General features: G+C 37.0%; 3 protein-coding genes across 6 annotated transcripts; all 3 read left to right on the plus strand.

Annotated features, from left to right (window-relative positions):
- The first annotated feature begins 244 nt into the window (after positions 1-244).
- Positions 245-6,024, plus strand: qpctlb (glutaminyl-peptide cyclotransferase-like b). Of its 2 annotated transcripts, none has more exons than XM_026234906.1 (8): positions 245-493; positions 814-1,063; positions 1,640-1,786; positions 1,895-2,188; positions 2,728-2,904; positions 3,635-3,734; positions 4,465-4,581; positions 4,700-6,024. In XM_026234906.1, the coding sequence occupies exons 2-8, from the start codon at positions 851-853 to the stop codon at positions 4,843-4,845; spliced, it is 1,194 nt and encodes a 397-aa protein (XP_026090691.1). In that variant the 5' UTR covers positions 245-493; positions 814-850; the 3' UTR covers positions 4,846-6,024. The 2 variants fall into 2 exon arrangements, with proteins under 2 accessions (XP_026090691.1, XP_026090692.1); XM_026234907.1 differs by having other exon boundaries at positions 2,743-2,904; positions 4,700-4,845.
- Positions 6,025-6,125: 101 nt separating this feature from the next.
- LOC113064245 (uncharacterized) lies at positions 6,126-11,441 on the plus strand. 2 transcript variants are annotated; one of them, XR_003278794.1, is made up of 5 exons: positions 6,126-6,274; positions 7,451-7,614; positions 7,825-9,618; positions 9,782-9,913; positions 11,010-11,441. XR_003278794.1 is itself a non-coding variant. In XM_026234908.1 (3 exons), the coding sequence occupies exons 1-3, from the start codon at positions 9,574-9,576 to the stop codon at positions 11,142-11,144; spliced, it is 312 nt and encodes a 103-aa protein (XP_026090693.1). In that variant the 5' UTR covers positions 9,416-9,573; the 3' UTR covers positions 11,145-11,441. The 2 variants fall into 2 exon arrangements, 1 of the variants encoding a protein (XP_026090693.1); XM_026234908.1 differs by lacking the exons at positions 6,126-6,274; positions 7,451-7,614 and having other exon boundaries at positions 9,416-9,618.
- A 2,687-nt stretch (positions 11,442-14,128) lies between these two features.
- Positions 14,129-18,161, plus strand: LOC113064246 (potassium channel subfamily K member 13-like). 2 transcript variants are annotated; one of them, XM_026234910.1, is made up of 4 exons: positions 14,129-14,284; positions 14,667-14,906; positions 15,069-15,464; positions 15,771-18,161. In XM_026234910.1, the coding sequence occupies exons 3-4, from the start codon at positions 15,119-15,121 to the stop codon at positions 16,772-16,774; spliced, it is 1,350 nt and encodes a 449-aa protein (XP_026090695.1). In that variant the 5' UTR covers positions 14,129-14,284; positions 14,667-14,906; positions 15,069-15,118; the 3' UTR covers positions 16,775-18,161. The 2 variants fall into 2 exon arrangements, with proteins under 2 accessions (XP_026090695.1, XP_026090694.1); XM_026234909.1 differs by having other exon boundaries at positions 14,667-15,464.
- The last annotated feature ends 88 nt before the right edge of the window (positions 18,162-18,249 follow it).

The following is an 18,249-nucleotide window of genomic DNA, read 5'->3' on the forward strand; positions in this document are numbered from 1 at the left end:
TTTAAATAATTTTAACCTGTTATTGAATACTTATGCTCAAATGCATGTGAATATGAAATATATATATATGTGTGTGTGTATATATATATATATATATATATATATATATATATATATATATATATATATATATATATATATATATTATTGCAATTGAAAGAATAATAACAGTTATGAAGTTGCAATTTATAATTATATATTAATGCTAAAGTAACTAGAGTGAGGACATCGAGTATCCGCCAGAGTGGGATGAGGAGCTACGCAGATCGCTTTTCTGTTCTGGCTCAGTAACGTCGACTGCAGAACTGAGAACACTATCATTTACAGGCTGCATCGTCCAGATGCATATCAAGGACGAACCAGACCGGCGTTGGTGATGAAATATTCCCCAGACTCCGTTCTCTCGTCGTTCAGCACAATGAGCTGTTCATTTCCTGCGCCCGCGGTGGATTTGATAGAGCAATGGTGCGCCAGTTACAACACCGGACTGCTGGTGAGTGTGTCCATCAGGCAAAATATGCTTTTCGCCTTCGCATCTTTTGTGACCACTAACAATTTAAGTACTTCGCCATTTAATTGAGCTTTTTGCATGAATTAAGACCTTTATTAAGTATTTACCAATATAATTATTATTTGACTTATTCTATTGTATAATTAAGTTATTATTGTATTGTTTTACATAATGCATGCATGCATCTAAGAAAGAAAAAAGAGGTTGGGAAATGCACCAGATTATAAAAATTACTTTTTGTGTGTGTAAATAATCATCTTTGTGGTGTTTTTAAATGCCTTTTGTGTTCCCATTTCTCGCAGGTTTCATCTTAATTTTGGCATCTCTCGTAGAGACAAGATGAACAGCATACGGTACAAAGCAGCGACTGTCAAGTGGTGGAACTATTCTGTCGCGCGCTGTGACCATGCACGTATGTGCCGCGTGCGATTACTGCTGCTGTGCTTGTGCGTGCTGGTGGCAATTACATTGACACTGGCAGTATCACTGTCTAACTACCAGACGGTGGATTTGGATTTTCCTCCCAAACCTCCCGACCTATTCAAAGACAAGGTAAGAGGACTGCAGATATTCAGCTTACAATGACACTTCTTTTCTTTTATATAATTGTTATTATTATTTTAGCTTTTTTCCAAGGATTGTGTGGTGCAAGATGGTAATTTGCTGGTGCTTAGGTGTTTGACTAGCTACCATGTTCCAAAAATATTATAACCAGTTGGTTTGTTGCTGATCCAAGGTTGGACTAGCTAATAATTTTACATTTAAAAAAAGTTTTAAAAAATAAGAGTTTTTCATTAGCATGCAACATTTAACATCCATGAATCATTTAAATTCCCCAGTAGGTTCTTTATAGTGGCAAAGGGATATATGGTTTCAAATGTTCTCCACAATAAGAAGAAAGAGAGAGAAAAAAAGGTTATTTTAGGAACTGTTTATTTAAAGAGTCTTAGTTTGGGGAACCCAGAATGCTGCTCCTATGGCATCACAGTGCAAACACTTATTTTTTTAAGGATGTAGATAATCTAGAAAATGGTTACCACAATCTAAATCCCAGATTTTCCAATGTAATTTTGTTACAATTTTACATGCATACAAATAATGATTATTTGCCTTATCATCCTTTCACAGCTGAATCACCAGCCAGGTAAACCCACCGTTGCCCAGGTAAAGCGGCTTGTCTCGCAGGTAAATCGGGAAAGACTGTGGTATTCCCATCTGCGACCCATTCTCACTGAACGCCAGCCAGGAAGTCGTGGGAGTCAGGCTGTTCGAAAAGTAAGACACAATCGATTTAGTACTATCAGCCTGGTTTTTAAATCAATTAAATCTCAGATCTTACTAAATATGCTATAAATTGATGTCTCATTTAATCTGTGATCGTAGCACATCTTTTCTCAACTGGATTCTCTTACGGCGGGCTGGTCTGTAGAAGTGGACTCCTTCATCTCCGAGACTCCTCATGGCCCTGTTAGCTTCACTAACGTCCTGGCCGTGTTAGACCCAATGGCTCCTCGCCGATTGCTTCTGGCATGTCACTATGACTCCAAATTTATACCTTCAGATCCTAGTGACCCACGGAAGGTGTTTGTGGGTGCCAGTGATTCAGCTGTGCCTTGTGCTATGATGCTGGAACTGGTCACAGCTTTGGACCCACACCTCAGAAAGCACAAGCAGCTGGTAAGACAAAGTGTTATATCATCATTTTTAAGAAAACTGTTTTCATAGGTCATTCATTTAACAACTAATTTTAGAGACATATAGCATTTACTAGCTCATTACTACACTCTGTCCTGAGATGAAGAGAGTGGTGCACGTCTCTGAAGGGTTCACTTAAGCTTTTTCCAGACCTGTGAGCCAAAGTGCTGTAGAATTCAGAGTCAGTTCTGTTGTTTTACTTGTAATAGAGCCAAGAGCTTCAAAACACTGCATGACCGGAAGGGATTTTGATAAGAAGGGAAGATCCTCACAATCTACAGTTGCAGGTGTAGAATGTGTAGAATACAAGATTTCTTGATTTTCTCATCCTTTGGGACATACAATTGATTTTTTTGCACACTTCAGTATAAATAATGAAGCATCTTCTTGTGCAGGCCAGGTGGTAGGAAGATGGTCATGATTTTTAATTAATCGAAATCCTTAGTAAACAGAATCCCGCAGCAAAAAGGATTGGAATAATTGATTTTTGAACAATTTGATTGGCTGTTCAAAATGAACAGAGCAGATTTTTTAAGGTTTCCAGGGTGACCCTGCAGTTGGTCTTCTTTGATGGAGGTGAAGCTTTTGAGCAGTGGTCTCAGACGGACTCACTATATGGTTCACGGCACCTCGCAGACTCCATGTCCCGCATTCCTCACCCGCCGGGCTCTGAACAAACCACACTGTTGAATGCTGTGGTAAGCCAGAATGCTTTTGTATGTGTGTGTGTGTGTGTACATATGTTTTTAAATGGAAAGTTCACCCAAAAATGAACTTTATGTCATTATTTACTAACCTTGTGTCTTTTCAAACCTGTATGAATTTCTGTTTGTGGAACACACTTTTTAAAAAGTGTTTTTTGTCCTTACAATAAAAGGCAATAGGGTCCAAAATTGACATTAATTGTATAGACCAAAACATTTTACAAAATATTTATTACCGTATTTTGTTTTCATAGTTTGGCTGGTCCAGCGACTTATAGTCAGGTGCGACTTATTTATCAAAATTAATTTGACATGAACCAAGAGAAATGAACCAAGAGAAAACATTACCGTCTACTGCCGTGAGGGGGCGCTCTATGCTGCTCTGTGCTCCTGTAGTCTACACTGAAAACATAGAGCGCCCTCTCGCGGTTGTAGATGGTAATGTTTTCTCTTGATTCTTGGTTCTAAATAAATGCAATTTATAGTCCAGTGCGACTTATATATGTTTTTTTTTCCTCGTCATGACGTATTTTTGGACTGATGCGACTTATACTTAGGTGCGACTTATAGTCCGAAAAATACGGTATGTTCTACAGAAGACAGAAAAGTCATACAGGTTTGGAACAACATAAGGGTGACTAAATACTGACAGATTTTTATTTTCTTTAAGTATCTATGAATATAAAAAAATATGAATACACTGAGTTGAAACTGATATTTGCAGGATCTGCTTGTTCTTTTGGACCTCATTGGTGCCCCTGATCCGATGTTTGTGAATCACTTTGAGAACACAGCTCGCTGGTTTGACCGCCTTATTGCTGCTGGTAAGATTGGCTTTGACTTTCCATTAATACTAAGGTATCCTGGTTAATCATTAATGGCCATAAAGACTCTTAAAACTAATGTTTGATCTGTAGTGGCTTAAATTAGAGTAGACAAACTACCAGCCATTTACTATTAAGGTAATAACGTCTGGTGAGTTGTCCATGTCTACGGTATTTGTAGCGTTCGAAATTAACACCCACCAGCTGGCCAAATATGGTTGAAAATCACATATGAACTAATTAATTATGATTAATAATTATTACCTCCAACCAGAAGGAGAATGGGTTGGCTTTTTTTTAACGCATGTCAATAGAGGAGAGGATTCAATATTCTGACTTTTGTAAAGAGACATCTGATCGCAGATTGAGATTTATCTGTCTGTTCAATAATCTTTAATGTGTTTACCACATTTAAAAAAAAATATATTTTTTAAATATAATCTGGTTTATTTCTGATGTTCTTGTTTTGACGATTAGTTTTTCTAAATGGTTGGTAACTTAAACATTTAGTAGCAGCATTGGCTGTTGAGTGAAGAAGTTCACTTCAAAAAACCTGTTAGTGACGAGGAAAGGATAAGGAAAACATTATCAATGAGGTTTAATAAACAATATTTCAAAAGATTTAAGATGATGTTATAAAAATGATAATTATATGGCCTAGACATATCCAATGATAGGTAGTTTATATCCACCCTCTGATACCTCATATTATATTTCTGCATTTTTTAAGAGAAGAGACTCCATAATTTGGGGCTCCTGTCTTCCCATCCCAAAGAACAAACTTATTTCATGAAGGATGTGAATATGGGGCCAGTTGAAGATGATCATATTCCTTTCCTTCAGAGAGGTAAGAGCATAAGTCAATTTGACAAGCAGAAATATGCACACACACACAATATATTGTGTGTAACAATATTGACATTCTTATTCTTGTTCTGATTTGTTCTTTCTCTCGTTGACTGCAGGAGTTCCAGTGCTGCACATAATTGCTACGCCATTCCCTTCCTTCCTGCACACGATGGATGACACAGTGGACAAGGTTCACAGTCACACTGTGGAGAATCTCACCAAAGTCCTTGTGGTGTTCCTGGCTGAATATCTGCGGCTCTAGGATGCTGTAATATTACATCCAACCACATCCGTCGTGGATTGGTCTATACCTCAGCTGCACTGCTTTAGGATATCTGATATCAGTGACTGTTCTCAGAAATGCATAAAGTACTGTATGTTCTCAGGCTGCCATCCCATATCCTGTCATACGCTTATCTTTTGACTTTCTGACATGTTAGTCAATCGGTAAAGTGCCTTCAGATAGTTTTGCTATCTAGTAATGCACTGTATAGACAAAATATAATATTATTATCTGTGCCGATAAAGGTTTACATAGGTTTAGTCATCTATTCGATAACTGTGCATTAAAATTAATAGAATACAAAGTAGATACTTTAAGCTCAGGAATGGATGTAATCCTGATATATAACCTGACATATATGAGATTATTAAACTATGCACTAGAGTGAAGCTCTATAATGCTCACAATCTCACAAAAATTCAATCTAACAATAAATTTCTCAAATGAACAGTCTGTAGTCTCTAGTAGCTAAATGTTCAATTATACGTTAGTCTAGATCAGGGATCCTTAAATCTGGCCCACGAAATCCACTTTCCTACAGAGTTTAGCTCTAACCCTAATCAAACAGTGAACGTGATTGCACCAAGTACAACATGTTTCTGGGACAAGGAACAACATTCCTATCAACCAATCAGAACTGAGGGATAGCTTTTCATCTGTTTTAGGTTTATGGTCGGGTTCGGTGCTTCTACACCCCTGTTAATCAGATGGTTAGGGTTAGGATTGGGGGTAGGGATTGGGTAAAGTCTTTATTTTTGGAAAGTTATGTTGATCCAGGAACATGTCTTGGCAAATTCACGGTGACCCTAATCAAACCCACCTGAGCATGCTAATCAATGTTTGCAGAATCAATAGAAAATCACAGGTAGGTGAGTTTGATGAGGGGTGGAGCTAAACTGCTCTATACCCTCAAAGATTTATTTGAAAAGTATAATATATAACACATTAAAAAAAAAAAGGGATTTAAAACTTGACTTGAACTTATAAAAAAGGACCTAGACTTGAGAATTCACTTAAATTTGACCTTGAATGACCTTTTTGACCTTGAGACTTGCATCAGTGAGGTGAATGTGTTAATAATTTTGTTTTGTATTGTAATACTGAATATAAAATATATGTATTTTTCAGTTGCAGATATGATATGCACTAAAGTCTAAATAAAATAGGAACATTGAGTTTTGTCGGCCTTGTCTCGTGTGTTGCTATACAGCCTGGACACTAGGTGACAGTGTACCAGGCGCTGACAGCGCTTCATTACGTCAGCACCAGTTAGAAAACACCGGTCTTTATATGTGTGTGTTGACTCTGCTGTTATTGTGAAGACATTTTTGACTTAGAACAAATAATAAACATCTATGATTAGCTTTTGTTTTCATAACAATTACCAATGACATCTCGCGCTGACGAGGTAAGGTTGCTATTTTTCAGGCGTGTATAAGGGTGCTTGATGTGAAATTTCAGGCAGTGTCCAATAGTGTGACATGCTGTAAATCCAAAACTATTTTAAACAGATTTAATAATTTTCCAAGTACATAGAAAATGCGACATGACCGTTTAGGATTTAGATAAACATTTCTGTGAATGTTAAAAAAAGAAGCAAAGCTAATAGATATCAAATACATGCCTGGTATTTTGAATATATCTTTTTATTGCTCCATAAATCATTAAATACTGTCAAAAGCCTAAAATAAAAAACATTTTTCCATCATGTTTTAGGAATAAAATGTTATATAAATTATTTGAATGGTATTTGAAATGTGATAGGAATCAAACTGGAAGGTCTGGACTATGTTAGTGCTATTAAAGTGGAGATCCTCAGTACATGAGAAAAAAAAAATTGAGAAATTCCTTTGAACGACACTGAAATCTAAAGAAGCAAATTGTTAAAGTGTAATAATATAAAAACTTAAAGGTGCAGTAAGAGAACTTGATAGCACTGAAAGCGCAAGTCCCACCCTCCCTTAATCGCCGTCCAAGCCACGCCCCCGGTGCACATAAACGCACACTCTAGAAAACATTACTACAATACATCATGTGTTATTAACCAGCGAGAAAACGTTATAGTACAGTTAGTAAAAGTGCTAAAATTCCTGGAAGGAATGAAATGTAAGTGAACGCGCTGATGAAGTGTCCTGTCTGCGCAAACAGGGTGCGCAGAGGTATGCAAATAAATAGTAGGAAAGCATTTTGATTGGACGAACATTTTCTGTTCTATGCCTTCCACAGAATATAAATACATATAGACCACTTAACTAAATGATTGCTATCGGTATGTGAAGAGACTTTCATCCAGTTTAACAATTTTTCTTACTGAAGACAAACACCTATTGCACCGATAGTGTATATTGGATGTTTTATTTTTACTAGTTGACTAGTTCTGGAAAAAAAGAGGCTTTGCCTTTTGCCTGATTTGCAGTTCACTCCATGTGGTTTAACAACAAATACATTTTTGAAAAAAAAAATTCTATGTAGTCTGTTAATATGAGATCAAAATCTGCTGTTACTGAAATGCTACATCAACTACCCATTTCCTGATCTTATGTAATATAATGCAGTGCAATTAATATATGACTTCCATTCACAGACTGAAGAAACCACTGTCTTTCCTGTCAAGACTGTTGTGACTTTATGATCCAGATCACTATGGTACGCCATAGCAAACTCCAGAAACAGGTCTTAACCCTTTATCGACAGTTTCTGCGCGCGGCTCAGGACAAGCCAGGGTTCATACCGAGAATACGTGATGAGTTCCGCCAACACCGGGGCGGTGTTGGCGCAGTGGATAAGACACATACCATTGGTGTGAGAGACCCGTGTTCTAATCCACTGTGAGACACCAATGTGTAACTGAGCAAGTCACTTAACCCCTAGTTGCTCCAGAGGTGTGCGACCTCTGACATATATAGCAATTGTAAGTCGCTTTGGATAAAAGCGTCAGCTAAATGTAAATGTACTGAGTTCCGTGCCAACGCTGCCATCAAGAAGACGGACGTCATGCACATAGAATATCTTTATCGGCGAGCCCAACACCAACTCGAACTGCTTAAAGATGTAAATACTAAACAACTTGGATCATTCAGCAAGTCTAAAGAGGACAGTTGACCACTCATAACAACCTATTTTATCATTACTGTATTCAAACATTTAACAGAATGTGTCTTGAAAAGAACAAATACATATTTTTTTCTGGGAAAGCACCTCAACGGCTTTAGTTATTTAATCTGAAAGACCAATGAGACTCTTACTCTTCTCAGGAAAGCTTGCAACGTGAAGTGTTTTAGGAGTTGAAGCTAGAAAAGTTGAACTCATTCAAGTTTAAATGTTATTTATGCACATTAACTGGCAGACCCTTTTTTGTTTTGCTGCGATATGTTTGTTCTCGTTTTGTTTTGTTTTTTGTAAGTGAGTCTACTATATTACTAGATGTATTATGTACTTTTAGAGTGAGTATAATGCAGTGTTTTAAAGATCATATATATTGGCACTACACTCGATTCAACACAAATGTTGGAATAATAGTTGATATTATCAGTTATATTACTGTCTTTGGTCTCACAATGTGGTAAAATTCTAAAAGTAGAAAATATAGTGATGTCTAAATAATGTAAAGCCTGAGACTTGTCCTAGTGCTAAAATGGTTGTAAACAAATGAGAAGTCATATCAAAACTTTAATTCTGAAGGTAAAATGGTATGGTCACCCGGAAGATTTACTCATCTTCATATTTTTTTTTTCCAAACCGAAGAACATTAGGACTAGAAATGTTAGTTAGAATTGCATCCACAGTCACTATATCTACTTTAATTATATGGAAAAAATTGCAATGAAAGTGAATGCAGACTGAGGTTGTAAGTCCCTAACACTCCTCCGTGTCTTTTTCTAAGAAGTTTTGAAGGACATGATGTTGAGTAAATGAAGATAGAATTTCAGTTTTTGGATGAACAATATGACCCTACAGAGGATAAGTGGGAATGGAAGCTAGACGGATGAATTCCTTTAAACAATGAATCGGCACGCTATACCTTATAGTATACTTAAATCTTCAAGGAATGACCCAAGATTAGAGTTGGACAAGTTCAAAATTATTAATGACATTTATCCATGTAATGAATTCCTCAGATTTCATTAGGATCGTAAACGCTTTTCTGAATTCAGACAAGGGTCATTGGAACATTTATTTTATTAATGCAAATATAAAAAAATATATATATATTAGCCTGCCTGATTTTTCACTCAGAAGTTTAATGTTGAGTTTTGGCTAATAATATGGTGGCTCTGGTCAATTGTTTTATAAATAAATGCAGAATTTTTTATTTAATCCTCCGATCCTTTTGCATACCCAGAAGGAATTGTTGTGATCTTAAGTTTATTTACAGCCCTTTTTTATTTTATTTTATTTTTTATTTATTTTATTTTTTTGTGAATGTGATTTTTATTTCATTTTAGGTGTTGTGTTGGTTTTGTATTTTATAAGTAAAGAAAAAATCTTAAACTAATGACTTGCCCGTCCAGAAGTGGGCGCAATTGTGAAATAAAATCTGACTTTGGAGGAAGAACAGTATGTAAACAGGAAGATCACGTCAGCGTCGTCACAAAAGCAAACGACGGGATTTTAGCATTTCATTCTTTGGTTAATAGTTTAATGGTTAATAATAACCGCGTACAGTAGGAATACACGTTTAATTTGTTATCCCAAAATAAAAAAAGTATGTCGGAGGCAAACGGGATGACAGATGGCCAGTTGATTCAGCAGGTTGGTGTCAAAAGTCAATTCTGTCACATTCAGATTGAAATCCTAGTTCAGCTCTGTTTACTTGTTTGTTATTATCATTAAACGTATTCCAGTTTGTTTTGTCAAATATGTATTGATAACTACGACGACAGAAACATATTACCATGTGTTAATGATGTACTAGTTGGCTCTGCTGGGTTGGCTGAAGACGGACAGTGTTGAGTGTAAACAGCTGCTCACCGCGGTCACTGGGATGCAGGTGGCCCGTGAGCTTCTGGACAGACTCTCCGGGCAAAGCCGAATAGATGCTTACAGGGTAAAATGCATAAGTTTTTTTTGTTTTGTTTTTTGACTTTACAAAAAGTATTGTGGTTGTACAATATATTAAAGTACGTTTTAATATAGAGGAGGCCTAGGAAAATTGTAAAACTCAATTTCTTCAGCGTGATGACACCATTTCAGCTCAGGAGTTATCTCCTGCCATCAGAAAAATATACGTGACTGTACATACATACATAATTGCATACATACAGCTGTAAAAAAATAATTGTAAAAAAAAAGTCATCTTTAAAATGCATGATGAACATAATTTAAATGAGCTATTACGAAGACTGATTTACAAGCCGATATATTAGTAAAGTGTTTTATATATTTACATATCCATACATTCATAAGTCTATTAATGGAACATTTAATATGTCACAAATACAACAACAACAAAAACAGGTTAACACTTTTATTCAGCAAAGATGCATTAAATTGATCAAAAGTGACAGTGAAGACTTTAACAGTTACCAAGATGTCTCTTCATCAAAGTATCATACAAAAATTATCACACTAAAATATAAAAAATATATATTATTATTATTTTTTTTTACAACAGTTGTAATAATTAGAAATATTTCCTGAGCAAAAAATCAGGATAGTTTCTGAAGGATCATGCGACACTGAAGAATTGAGTAAGGACTGCTAAAAAATGCAGCTTTGTCGTTGCAGGATTAAATTACATTTTAAAATATATTAACACAATTTTTTTTTTTAAATTGTAGTAAGAATTCACAATATCTTTGTTTTACTCTATTTTTGATCAAATAAATGCAGCCTTGGTGAGCATAAGAAATTCTTTCATGAATGTTACCAACCCAAAATCTGGAAAGGTAGTGTACATTTTATAGATTGTACTGTTGTAGTGTAAATAGTGTATATTGTTTTGTTTTACACTGTACCGGATTGTATATTGTCTGTTATGTAATGTTAGAAAGAATTCATTTTGACAAATTTATTGAGAAATGCTATCAAAATATAATCCAATAAACCCAAAACATCAGTTTTCATTAGTTACAGAATGTATTACAGAACACATCCATTGTAGACCGGTCAAACGTTTGTGACCTGATGTTCTGCTTCCACAGAGGGAATGTATTCAGAGCATTGCTGACTATGTGAAGAAGAATCCCCGGGCTTCTCAGCGGGAGCTCAATGCAGAGGTTGAGAAGAACGTGCTGCTGTTTGCCTCCAGGGTTCAGGGACTAGATAGTGGCCACTGAACACATCACTGCTGCACTGACCTTTACAGCTCTTCTCTGTCCAAAAATATCCATTTTTCTCCCATTTTTTTTTTCATCATCTTGAATATTTGTTTTTGTGGACAACATGTCAGCCTTTATTGTTTTTTTAATAATACATATTAGAAATGCTGAATTGTACTGGTTATTTTGTAACATGATTTCTGATTAAAATGTTACTGTGGTATTCACCTTTAGTTAAGTTATACATAGAGAGATTTATCACTTAAGGATTTGAATCTTATATTTCAAACCTAAAATAAAGGCAATCATATCCAATCATGTCTTGTGTCATTAAAGTGCATTATACACATATAATGTTGAACAACGACTCATTCATTTAAAGCAGGCCAGTTTGGAAATCACTGATTTTTAACACATCAACAACAAAGAAAGACAAAGAGAACGTCAGGTGGATGAAGAGAAAAGAGAGAGACTCCATAATGAGCTTTGGGCGATGACTATATTCATCACACGGCACCTGTGATGAATTGCATTATGCAGATCGCACTTCTCAGATCTCTTGATGACTTTAAAGACAGTGTAGCACTCAGAGCCCAAACCCATGATTAGCGCTGCTGCGTTTGGAATAATAGAAATGCAAGACATGGATTTTGCTATCTTTTCGTTAGTTGCCAAAACACTTGTCTTCTGACGAGGACAAAGTTTATGAATAAAATACCAAACACTCTTTTGATATAGCGCCTGTCTGTGTTCACTGCACCTGGGCACTTACAAGCAATGACCAGTACTCTAATGATGGGGGAATACAGTCTTGTGAGCTGGCAACCAAGATGAAAGGCAAGGGTGGGCTGGTCAGAGAGAACAAAGCAATGTCATCTCAGCCATCTAAGCACATCTCACAATAGAAAGAGAGTACCGTGGCTATATTTTTGTCTGACAGCATCAAACAAAGCAATATTTTGATGTCAGTGAAGCAACTGGCAAATGGACATCTGTCAGTTGTTTAAAGCATTTAAAATATACTTGTTGAATGAATATCCTTGAAGTTGCGTTTTCAGTGAGAGATGATTGCAGATGATTTGTGAGTGTTTAGGTATTTATCATGACAGTCCATAAGTACAAATTACCATGGTCACTATAATTGGCGTGCAAATGCCATTACTGATGTGTTTTCCTTTTATGACATAAAATGTGCTGTAGAAAAAGCTAAAAGTTAAAATGCAAAGTTAAAACATTTATTACAAATTACAAAAAATGGGCGTAGGCATCTTTTCAGAAGTAAGGGGGACAGAAATTATATATTTTACTCCAGTCTTCAGTGTCACATCCTTCAGAAATCATAATATGCTGATTTGCTGATTATCAATATTTAAAACATCATTTAAAAAAAATAAATAATAATTTTCAGTATTCTTTGATAAATATAAGGATCCAAAGATCAGCATTTATGTGAAATAAAAAGCTTTTGCAACATAATACACTATATCATTCAAAAGCTTAGAGTCAATATATAATTTTTGTTTTTTGGAAAAAAATTATAGAAATTAACACTTATATTTAGCAAGGACTCTTTTGTGGGTTCGAGTCTCAGACCAGCAACACCACTGCTCCCCGGGCACCGCAGCATAAATGATGACCACTGCTCTGGGTGTGTGTTCACTGCTGTGTGTGTGCACTTTGGATGGGTTAAATGCAGAGCACGAATTCTGAGTATGGGTCAACATACTTGGCTGAATGTCACTTCACTTCACTTTGAATTGATCAAAAGTGATGATAAAGTAATAATTTTTCAAAAGATTTCTATTTCAAATTAAATGCTGTTCTTCTGAACTTTCTATTGATCAAAGAAACCTGAAAAAAAAATCTACTCCACTGGTTTCAACATTATCATAATGTGTTTTTTTTTTTTTTTTTTTTTTTTTTGAGAAACAAATCAGAATATCAGAATTATTTCTGAAGGATCGTGTGACTGGAGCAATGATACTAAAAATTCAGCTTTGAAATCTCAATAAATTACATTTTGAAATATATCCAAATAGAAAACAGTTAATTTAAGTAGGTTAGTAAAAATATTTCACAATTTTCTGTTTTGCTTTAATTTGGATCAAATAAATGCAGGTTTGGTGAACAGAAGAGACTTATTTAAAAAATATTAACAAGTTCAAAAACTTTTTACTGGTATGGATAGCCTATAGGCAACTTTAATTTTTCTCAAATTTCTAGCTTTTAATTGGCTTAGAAATCTATAACTGCAGGACAATAACAAATAATAATGATTTGTTTATATACTACAAACAATTTTTTTTATCACATAATAAGGCAGAATAGTTTCTATTCTGTAATAAATGCTATATCAATTGGTACTGCATTGTTCATCCTTTATTTATCACCTGCTGGAGATAACTTGAAAAACCATATATTGTTGCAATCGTATGTTTAATGTCTTCATGTTTGCAAAAGTTTCTGGGCTTTTTTTCTGTGTAAAAACTGTTTTCATACAGCGATAGCTGGACGCTTTTGCCCATATTAGGATCTTCCTGAAATGAATTTCTGCGCGAGAGCGCCCTCCGGCTTCGAGTATGAATGAAACGCACACGGCATGAGAGTTTGCGCTCTGTGATGTCCATCTCGCTGTATTGTGGGTCCGAATTAAATATCAAATCATATGCAAACTATCCTGTCTCTTTGAGTTTAAACCTATATTTATTCACACCAGCTCTTGAAAACCTCTATGAGAAGACTTGACCGAAAAAGTGCGGGGGACGTATTTCCATGATATTAAAAGTGGGGGGGGGGGGGGGGGGGGGGGGCCGGGCACGTCCCCCGCGTCCCCCGCGTAATCTACGCCCCTGATATAGGTTGCTTGGCTCATTACACACTCTCTCTCTCTCTCTCTCTCTCTCTCTCTCTCTCTCTCTCTGTCTCTCTCTCTCTCCCTCTCTCTCCTCTCTTACTCGGTCACTACTCCTCAGCTGCATCATTCACTCACGCACTGCCAAGGATTCACACTTGCCACGAATCTACGGCGCCTATTAAGTTGCACTAAATGTTTTCACCACTTTGATTCATTTTCCTCGCTCCATTAACATAGCAATATTGTTTGGATGGCTATGATGACATCACCGGTGCTCTTCATCAAATATGAAAAATTAAATCAGGTATGTAACCTTCAATTTCACCACTCTAAAAGTTTGTGAAGAACAAAACATTCATTGTCAACTAAATTAGGAAAATGTACGTGGATAGTAATCAGTGATCTAATTAATTTTTTATAATTTTTGTCTTAATAGTGCTATTAAAAAAAATAAATAGAATTGCAAAAATGCAGAATGTATATAATAAAACAATGTTTAATTATATAATACTGTGTGCAAAAAAAAAAACAAAAAAAAACACGGATCTAGTGATCTTTGAAATATAAATACTAATAAGATACTAACTGAATATGATACTAATGTACTGCTGCTTAAATGTAATGCTTATTTAGATTTCCTTGCAATCCTTTTCTAACCAAAGTTTTTTTTTTTTTTTTTTAACCAGCTCAAGGATGAATTCAGATCAAGACCACGTTATTACTGACTGGTGCAGAACCAGCTATACTTGGACAGTGAGATGGGAAAAGATAACAATCTTGTGCTTGTCTGCCTACTGTTACCTGCTTACCCAAAAGGTGTATCTTGAGGTCTTATTTCCTGGACCATGTGTCATTTTACCTGATAACCTTGATTTGTACGATGGTGCCACCGGAGAAAGTGAAGCGATTATGAGTCCAGCAGAATGGTAATGGACATGAAGAACTCTGTCCGGCACACTTTTGTCCCTCTTTTTTGAACTGTATCTGAAAGCAAGAACAACATACAGTTTTCATGTGACTCTATACATCTTCTAAAGCCCATTGTGGTGAAGTCTATGTCTGTGTTTGTTTTCTTGTGTCTGTGTTAGTGGCTGTGGATGTTTGCCTGTTCTTGTCATTTCCTGCTGGTGATCAAGTCATGCCACGTGGAAGAAATGTCAGCAACAGCTGTTGCCTCCCACTGAACCTGAATGAAGACAATGCCCGTTTTGGCTTGCTGGCGGCCCTCATCCTCCTCTATCTGCTGTGTGGGGCGGTGGTGTTCTCCGCACTCGAGCAGCCCTCTGAGCTGCAGGCTCACAGGCGCTGGGACAATCAGCTGGCTAACTTCACGGAGCTAAACAGCATAAACCTGAAAACCCTACAGGTCCTCCTAAAGCAATATGAGGAGGCCTTTGCTGCTGGCATCAGAGTGGACAAACTTAGGCCCCGCTGGGATTTCTCAGGAGCCTTCTACTTTGTTGCTACAGTGGTCTCCACTATTGGTGAGTTCATATAATGTCATTTATGCATTCAGATTTAGATAAATGCAAAAGAGAATTTAAAGAAATCAAAGTTTACACTTACATGTTTGGCAGATGTTTTTAAAAGGACCTTTATTACGTTCTTGCGACCCCTCACAAAATACTCAAATTGAGTGCCCACAAGTGTAAATTAGACTTTATTAGACACATATGGTATATTTCGGCAGCTTTTGAGTTTGAAAGCCTCTGGTGACTGTCTGCTTTCACTATATTTTTTAAACTTTTAAACTTTTTAACAATTTAAACTTGTTTCCTGTTTCCTTCCAGGCTTTGGCATGACCACTCCCGTCACCATTGCAGGCAAGATCTTTTTGATATTCTACGGACTCATTGGCTGCGCAGCAACAATCCTCTTCTTCAACCTCTTTCTGGAGCGCATCATCACGATGTTGGCCTACATTATGCGCTGGTGTCACGAGCGACAACTGCGCCGCTCTGGCATGGGAGGAGAGGAGGCCAGGAGCGAGGATGACAGTCTGGAAGGGTGGAAACCATCAGTCTACTACGTAATGCTCATTTTGGGCATCGCCGCCATGCTGATTGCATGCAGTGCTTCTGCATTGTACTCTGCCATGGAGGACTGGGACTACTTTGAGTCCTTGTACTTCTGCTTCGTGGCCTTCAGCACCATTGGCTTCGGAGATGTAGTGAGCAGCCAGCGAGAGATCTATAAAGCTCAGGAGGCCTACCGTTTAGGCAACTGCCTCTTCATCCTCATGGGTGTTTGTTGCATTTATTCCCTGTTCAATGTCATTTCCATTATTATCAAGCAGACGCTCAACTGGATCCTCGGCAAACTGGACTCCAGCAGGGCTCAGTGTCCCTGCAGTGGCCGTCCATACAGAAGAAGAGGTCGGGCCTGCTGTTGCTTTCCATGCATTTCCAACCAGCGGCACAACCACCACCCTCCACCGGGACATTCCCGGCAGAGGGCTCAAAAGCGCAATGCCGTGCACCCTGCCCCGGCTAACGAAGCGGCAGGAAAGCGCTTCACTAATGCATCAGTGGAAACAGTTTGTGATAGTGAGACTGATGTTGGCTTAGGACCAGATGGAGGTTATCTGACAGGGCGCAGACAGTCTGGAGAAATGATCTCAGTCAATGACTTTATGACCAACAAGGTTTCTCTGGCCATTCTACAGAAGCAACTCTCAGAGACCGCTCACGGTAATCCAAGACAGAGCCATGTTCGCCATAACGGCTTCTCCGGTGGAGTGGGAGCCTTTGCTATCATGAATAACCGCCTTCAGGAGACAAGTGTCGACAGGTAGATCGGTCATACAAAGATGACATTGGATATTGCACATTAAAGATAACTTTTAGTAAGGGTTGACTGAAATGAGAATGGTTTTCAAATCTCTGAATTTGAATTGCATTTGAGTTGCGGTAACAAACAGGATCCGGAATTGTAATTCAAATGTGAATCTAAAGGAAGTAGAGTTCAAATGAATTGAAATGCAAAGAAGTGTAGCCTATATCACTAACCTGTTGTTGTTTGGAACAACATGAAGGTGAGTAAATGAAAGAGTCAACTATCCCTTTAGGACAACAGTTGATTGTTGGCTTGACAAAGCCTTAGTTGAAAGTTGTGGGGAAAAGTTTTATAGGTCTTGTGGTCAGATAAAAAGACATATACATTTGAGAAGTATTCAGTAAATTCCTCCTACTGTCATTCCAAACCAGATTCCCATTCAACTTTTTGGATAATTCAATTAAAATTCACATTCACTTACTAAAAGACAACAAATTCTTCAGTTCTGAATTTTTTCCAAACCCTGACTGAGGATTATTCGCTGAAAAAAGTAAATTAGCAGAGGTTTTAGCATTTATTAAAGATGTTAAGTGTAGGCTACATTCACTATTGTAATGCACAGTGCAGAGCAAATGAGATCAAATTAAAATAGCCATTTACCTCTGTAGATCAGAAGGACAGTGAATGTTAGCATTTATAAATGGCTTCAAATTATTATTATTATTATTACCCTTCTTACATCATTATAAATAAAGCATGTGATTTTAATGGTAACATCGCTTCTCAGAGTCACTTTGCTGCTGAAGTGATTGGCCGGTGTGGTGAGCAATCACACTGTGCCTCTAGAGAGATCCTTTAACGGCTCTTCACGAAAACAGACTGATTTTCGAGAGCCAGGCAGATGCAGCCACGGCACTTACAGAAAGACAGTCCCCAGGGGAAGAAATACGAGTGTCAGTTGTCAAATCAAAGGAAGATGGTCAGTAATATTCACTGTTTAATCGTTTCTATCAGGCTGCCGTCTGTGTAGAATAGATTGTCTTATAAGAAACAAACTATCTCGAATGAATAGCCTGCAAATATACCGCAGTAAAGATAATACACTGCAGTTACAAATACATACAGCCTTTTAGCACAAGGGAACTAATGTGATAGTTTCATCAGTATTTAAAAGACAAACTAATTCATCTGTATAGGTTTTGTAGATGTATATTGTTAACACAAATATTACTTATTTGTTACATATTTATTTTGGTATCAGCATTTATGTGTTTCGGATGTACTCACGTCCTTTGCAGCCTATTGTTATTCATAGAGCTTTTGAAATCTGTTTCAGAGTGACACTTTTAGGGGTCAGTGACATAAATACAAGGTTGACAAATTGCAAAGGAGCGAGTCTCTACTGCTCCCTTGAGGATGACAGTGGTACTGCATACTGTTGAAATCTGAGCTCAGCCACACACATTCACAACGTGTATGACTATAATTACCAAC

This window comes from Carassius auratus, chromosome 46 (genome assembly GCF_003368295.1).
Source record: "Carassius auratus strain Wakin chromosome 46, ASM336829v1, whole genome shotgun sequence".
NCBI lineage: Eukaryota > Metazoa > Chordata > Actinopteri > Cypriniformes > Cyprinidae > Carassius > Carassius auratus.

Excerpts from the sequence above, each read along its gene's own strand:
- qpctlb (XM_026234906.1), top strand. The coding sequence starts at position 851 with ATGAACAGCATACGGTACAAAGCAGCGACTGTCAAGTGGTGGAACTAT. Across the intron at positions 1,787-1,894 it reads GGAGTCAGGCTGTTCGAAAA|CACATCTTTTCTCAACTGGA; the intron begins GTAAGACACAAT and ends CTGTGATCGTAG. Across the intron at positions 2,189-2,727 it reads TCAGAAAGCACAAGCAGCTG|AGCAGATTTTTTAAGGTTTC; the intron begins GTAAGACAAAGT and ends CAAAATGAACAG.
- LOC113064245 (XM_026234908.1), top strand. The coding sequence starts at position 9,574 with ATGTCGGAGGCAAACGGGATGACAGATGGCCAGTTGATTCAGCAG. Across the intron at positions 9,619-9,781 it reads ATGGCCAGTTGATTCAGCAG|TTGGCTCTGCTGGGTTGGCT; the intron begins GTTGGTGTCAAA and ends ATGATGTACTAG. Across the intron at positions 9,914-11,009 it reads GCCGAATAGATGCTTACAGG|AGGGAATGTATTCAGAGCAT; the intron begins GTAAAATGCATA and ends CTGCTTCCACAG.
- LOC113064246 (XM_026234909.1), top strand. The coding sequence starts at position 15,119 with ATGCCACGTGGAAGAAATGTCAGCAACAGCTGTTGCCTCCCACTGAAC. Across the intron at positions 15,465-15,770 it reads TACAGTGGTCTCCACTATTG|GCTTTGGCATGACCACTCCC; the intron begins GTGAGTTCATAT and ends GTTTCCTTCCAG.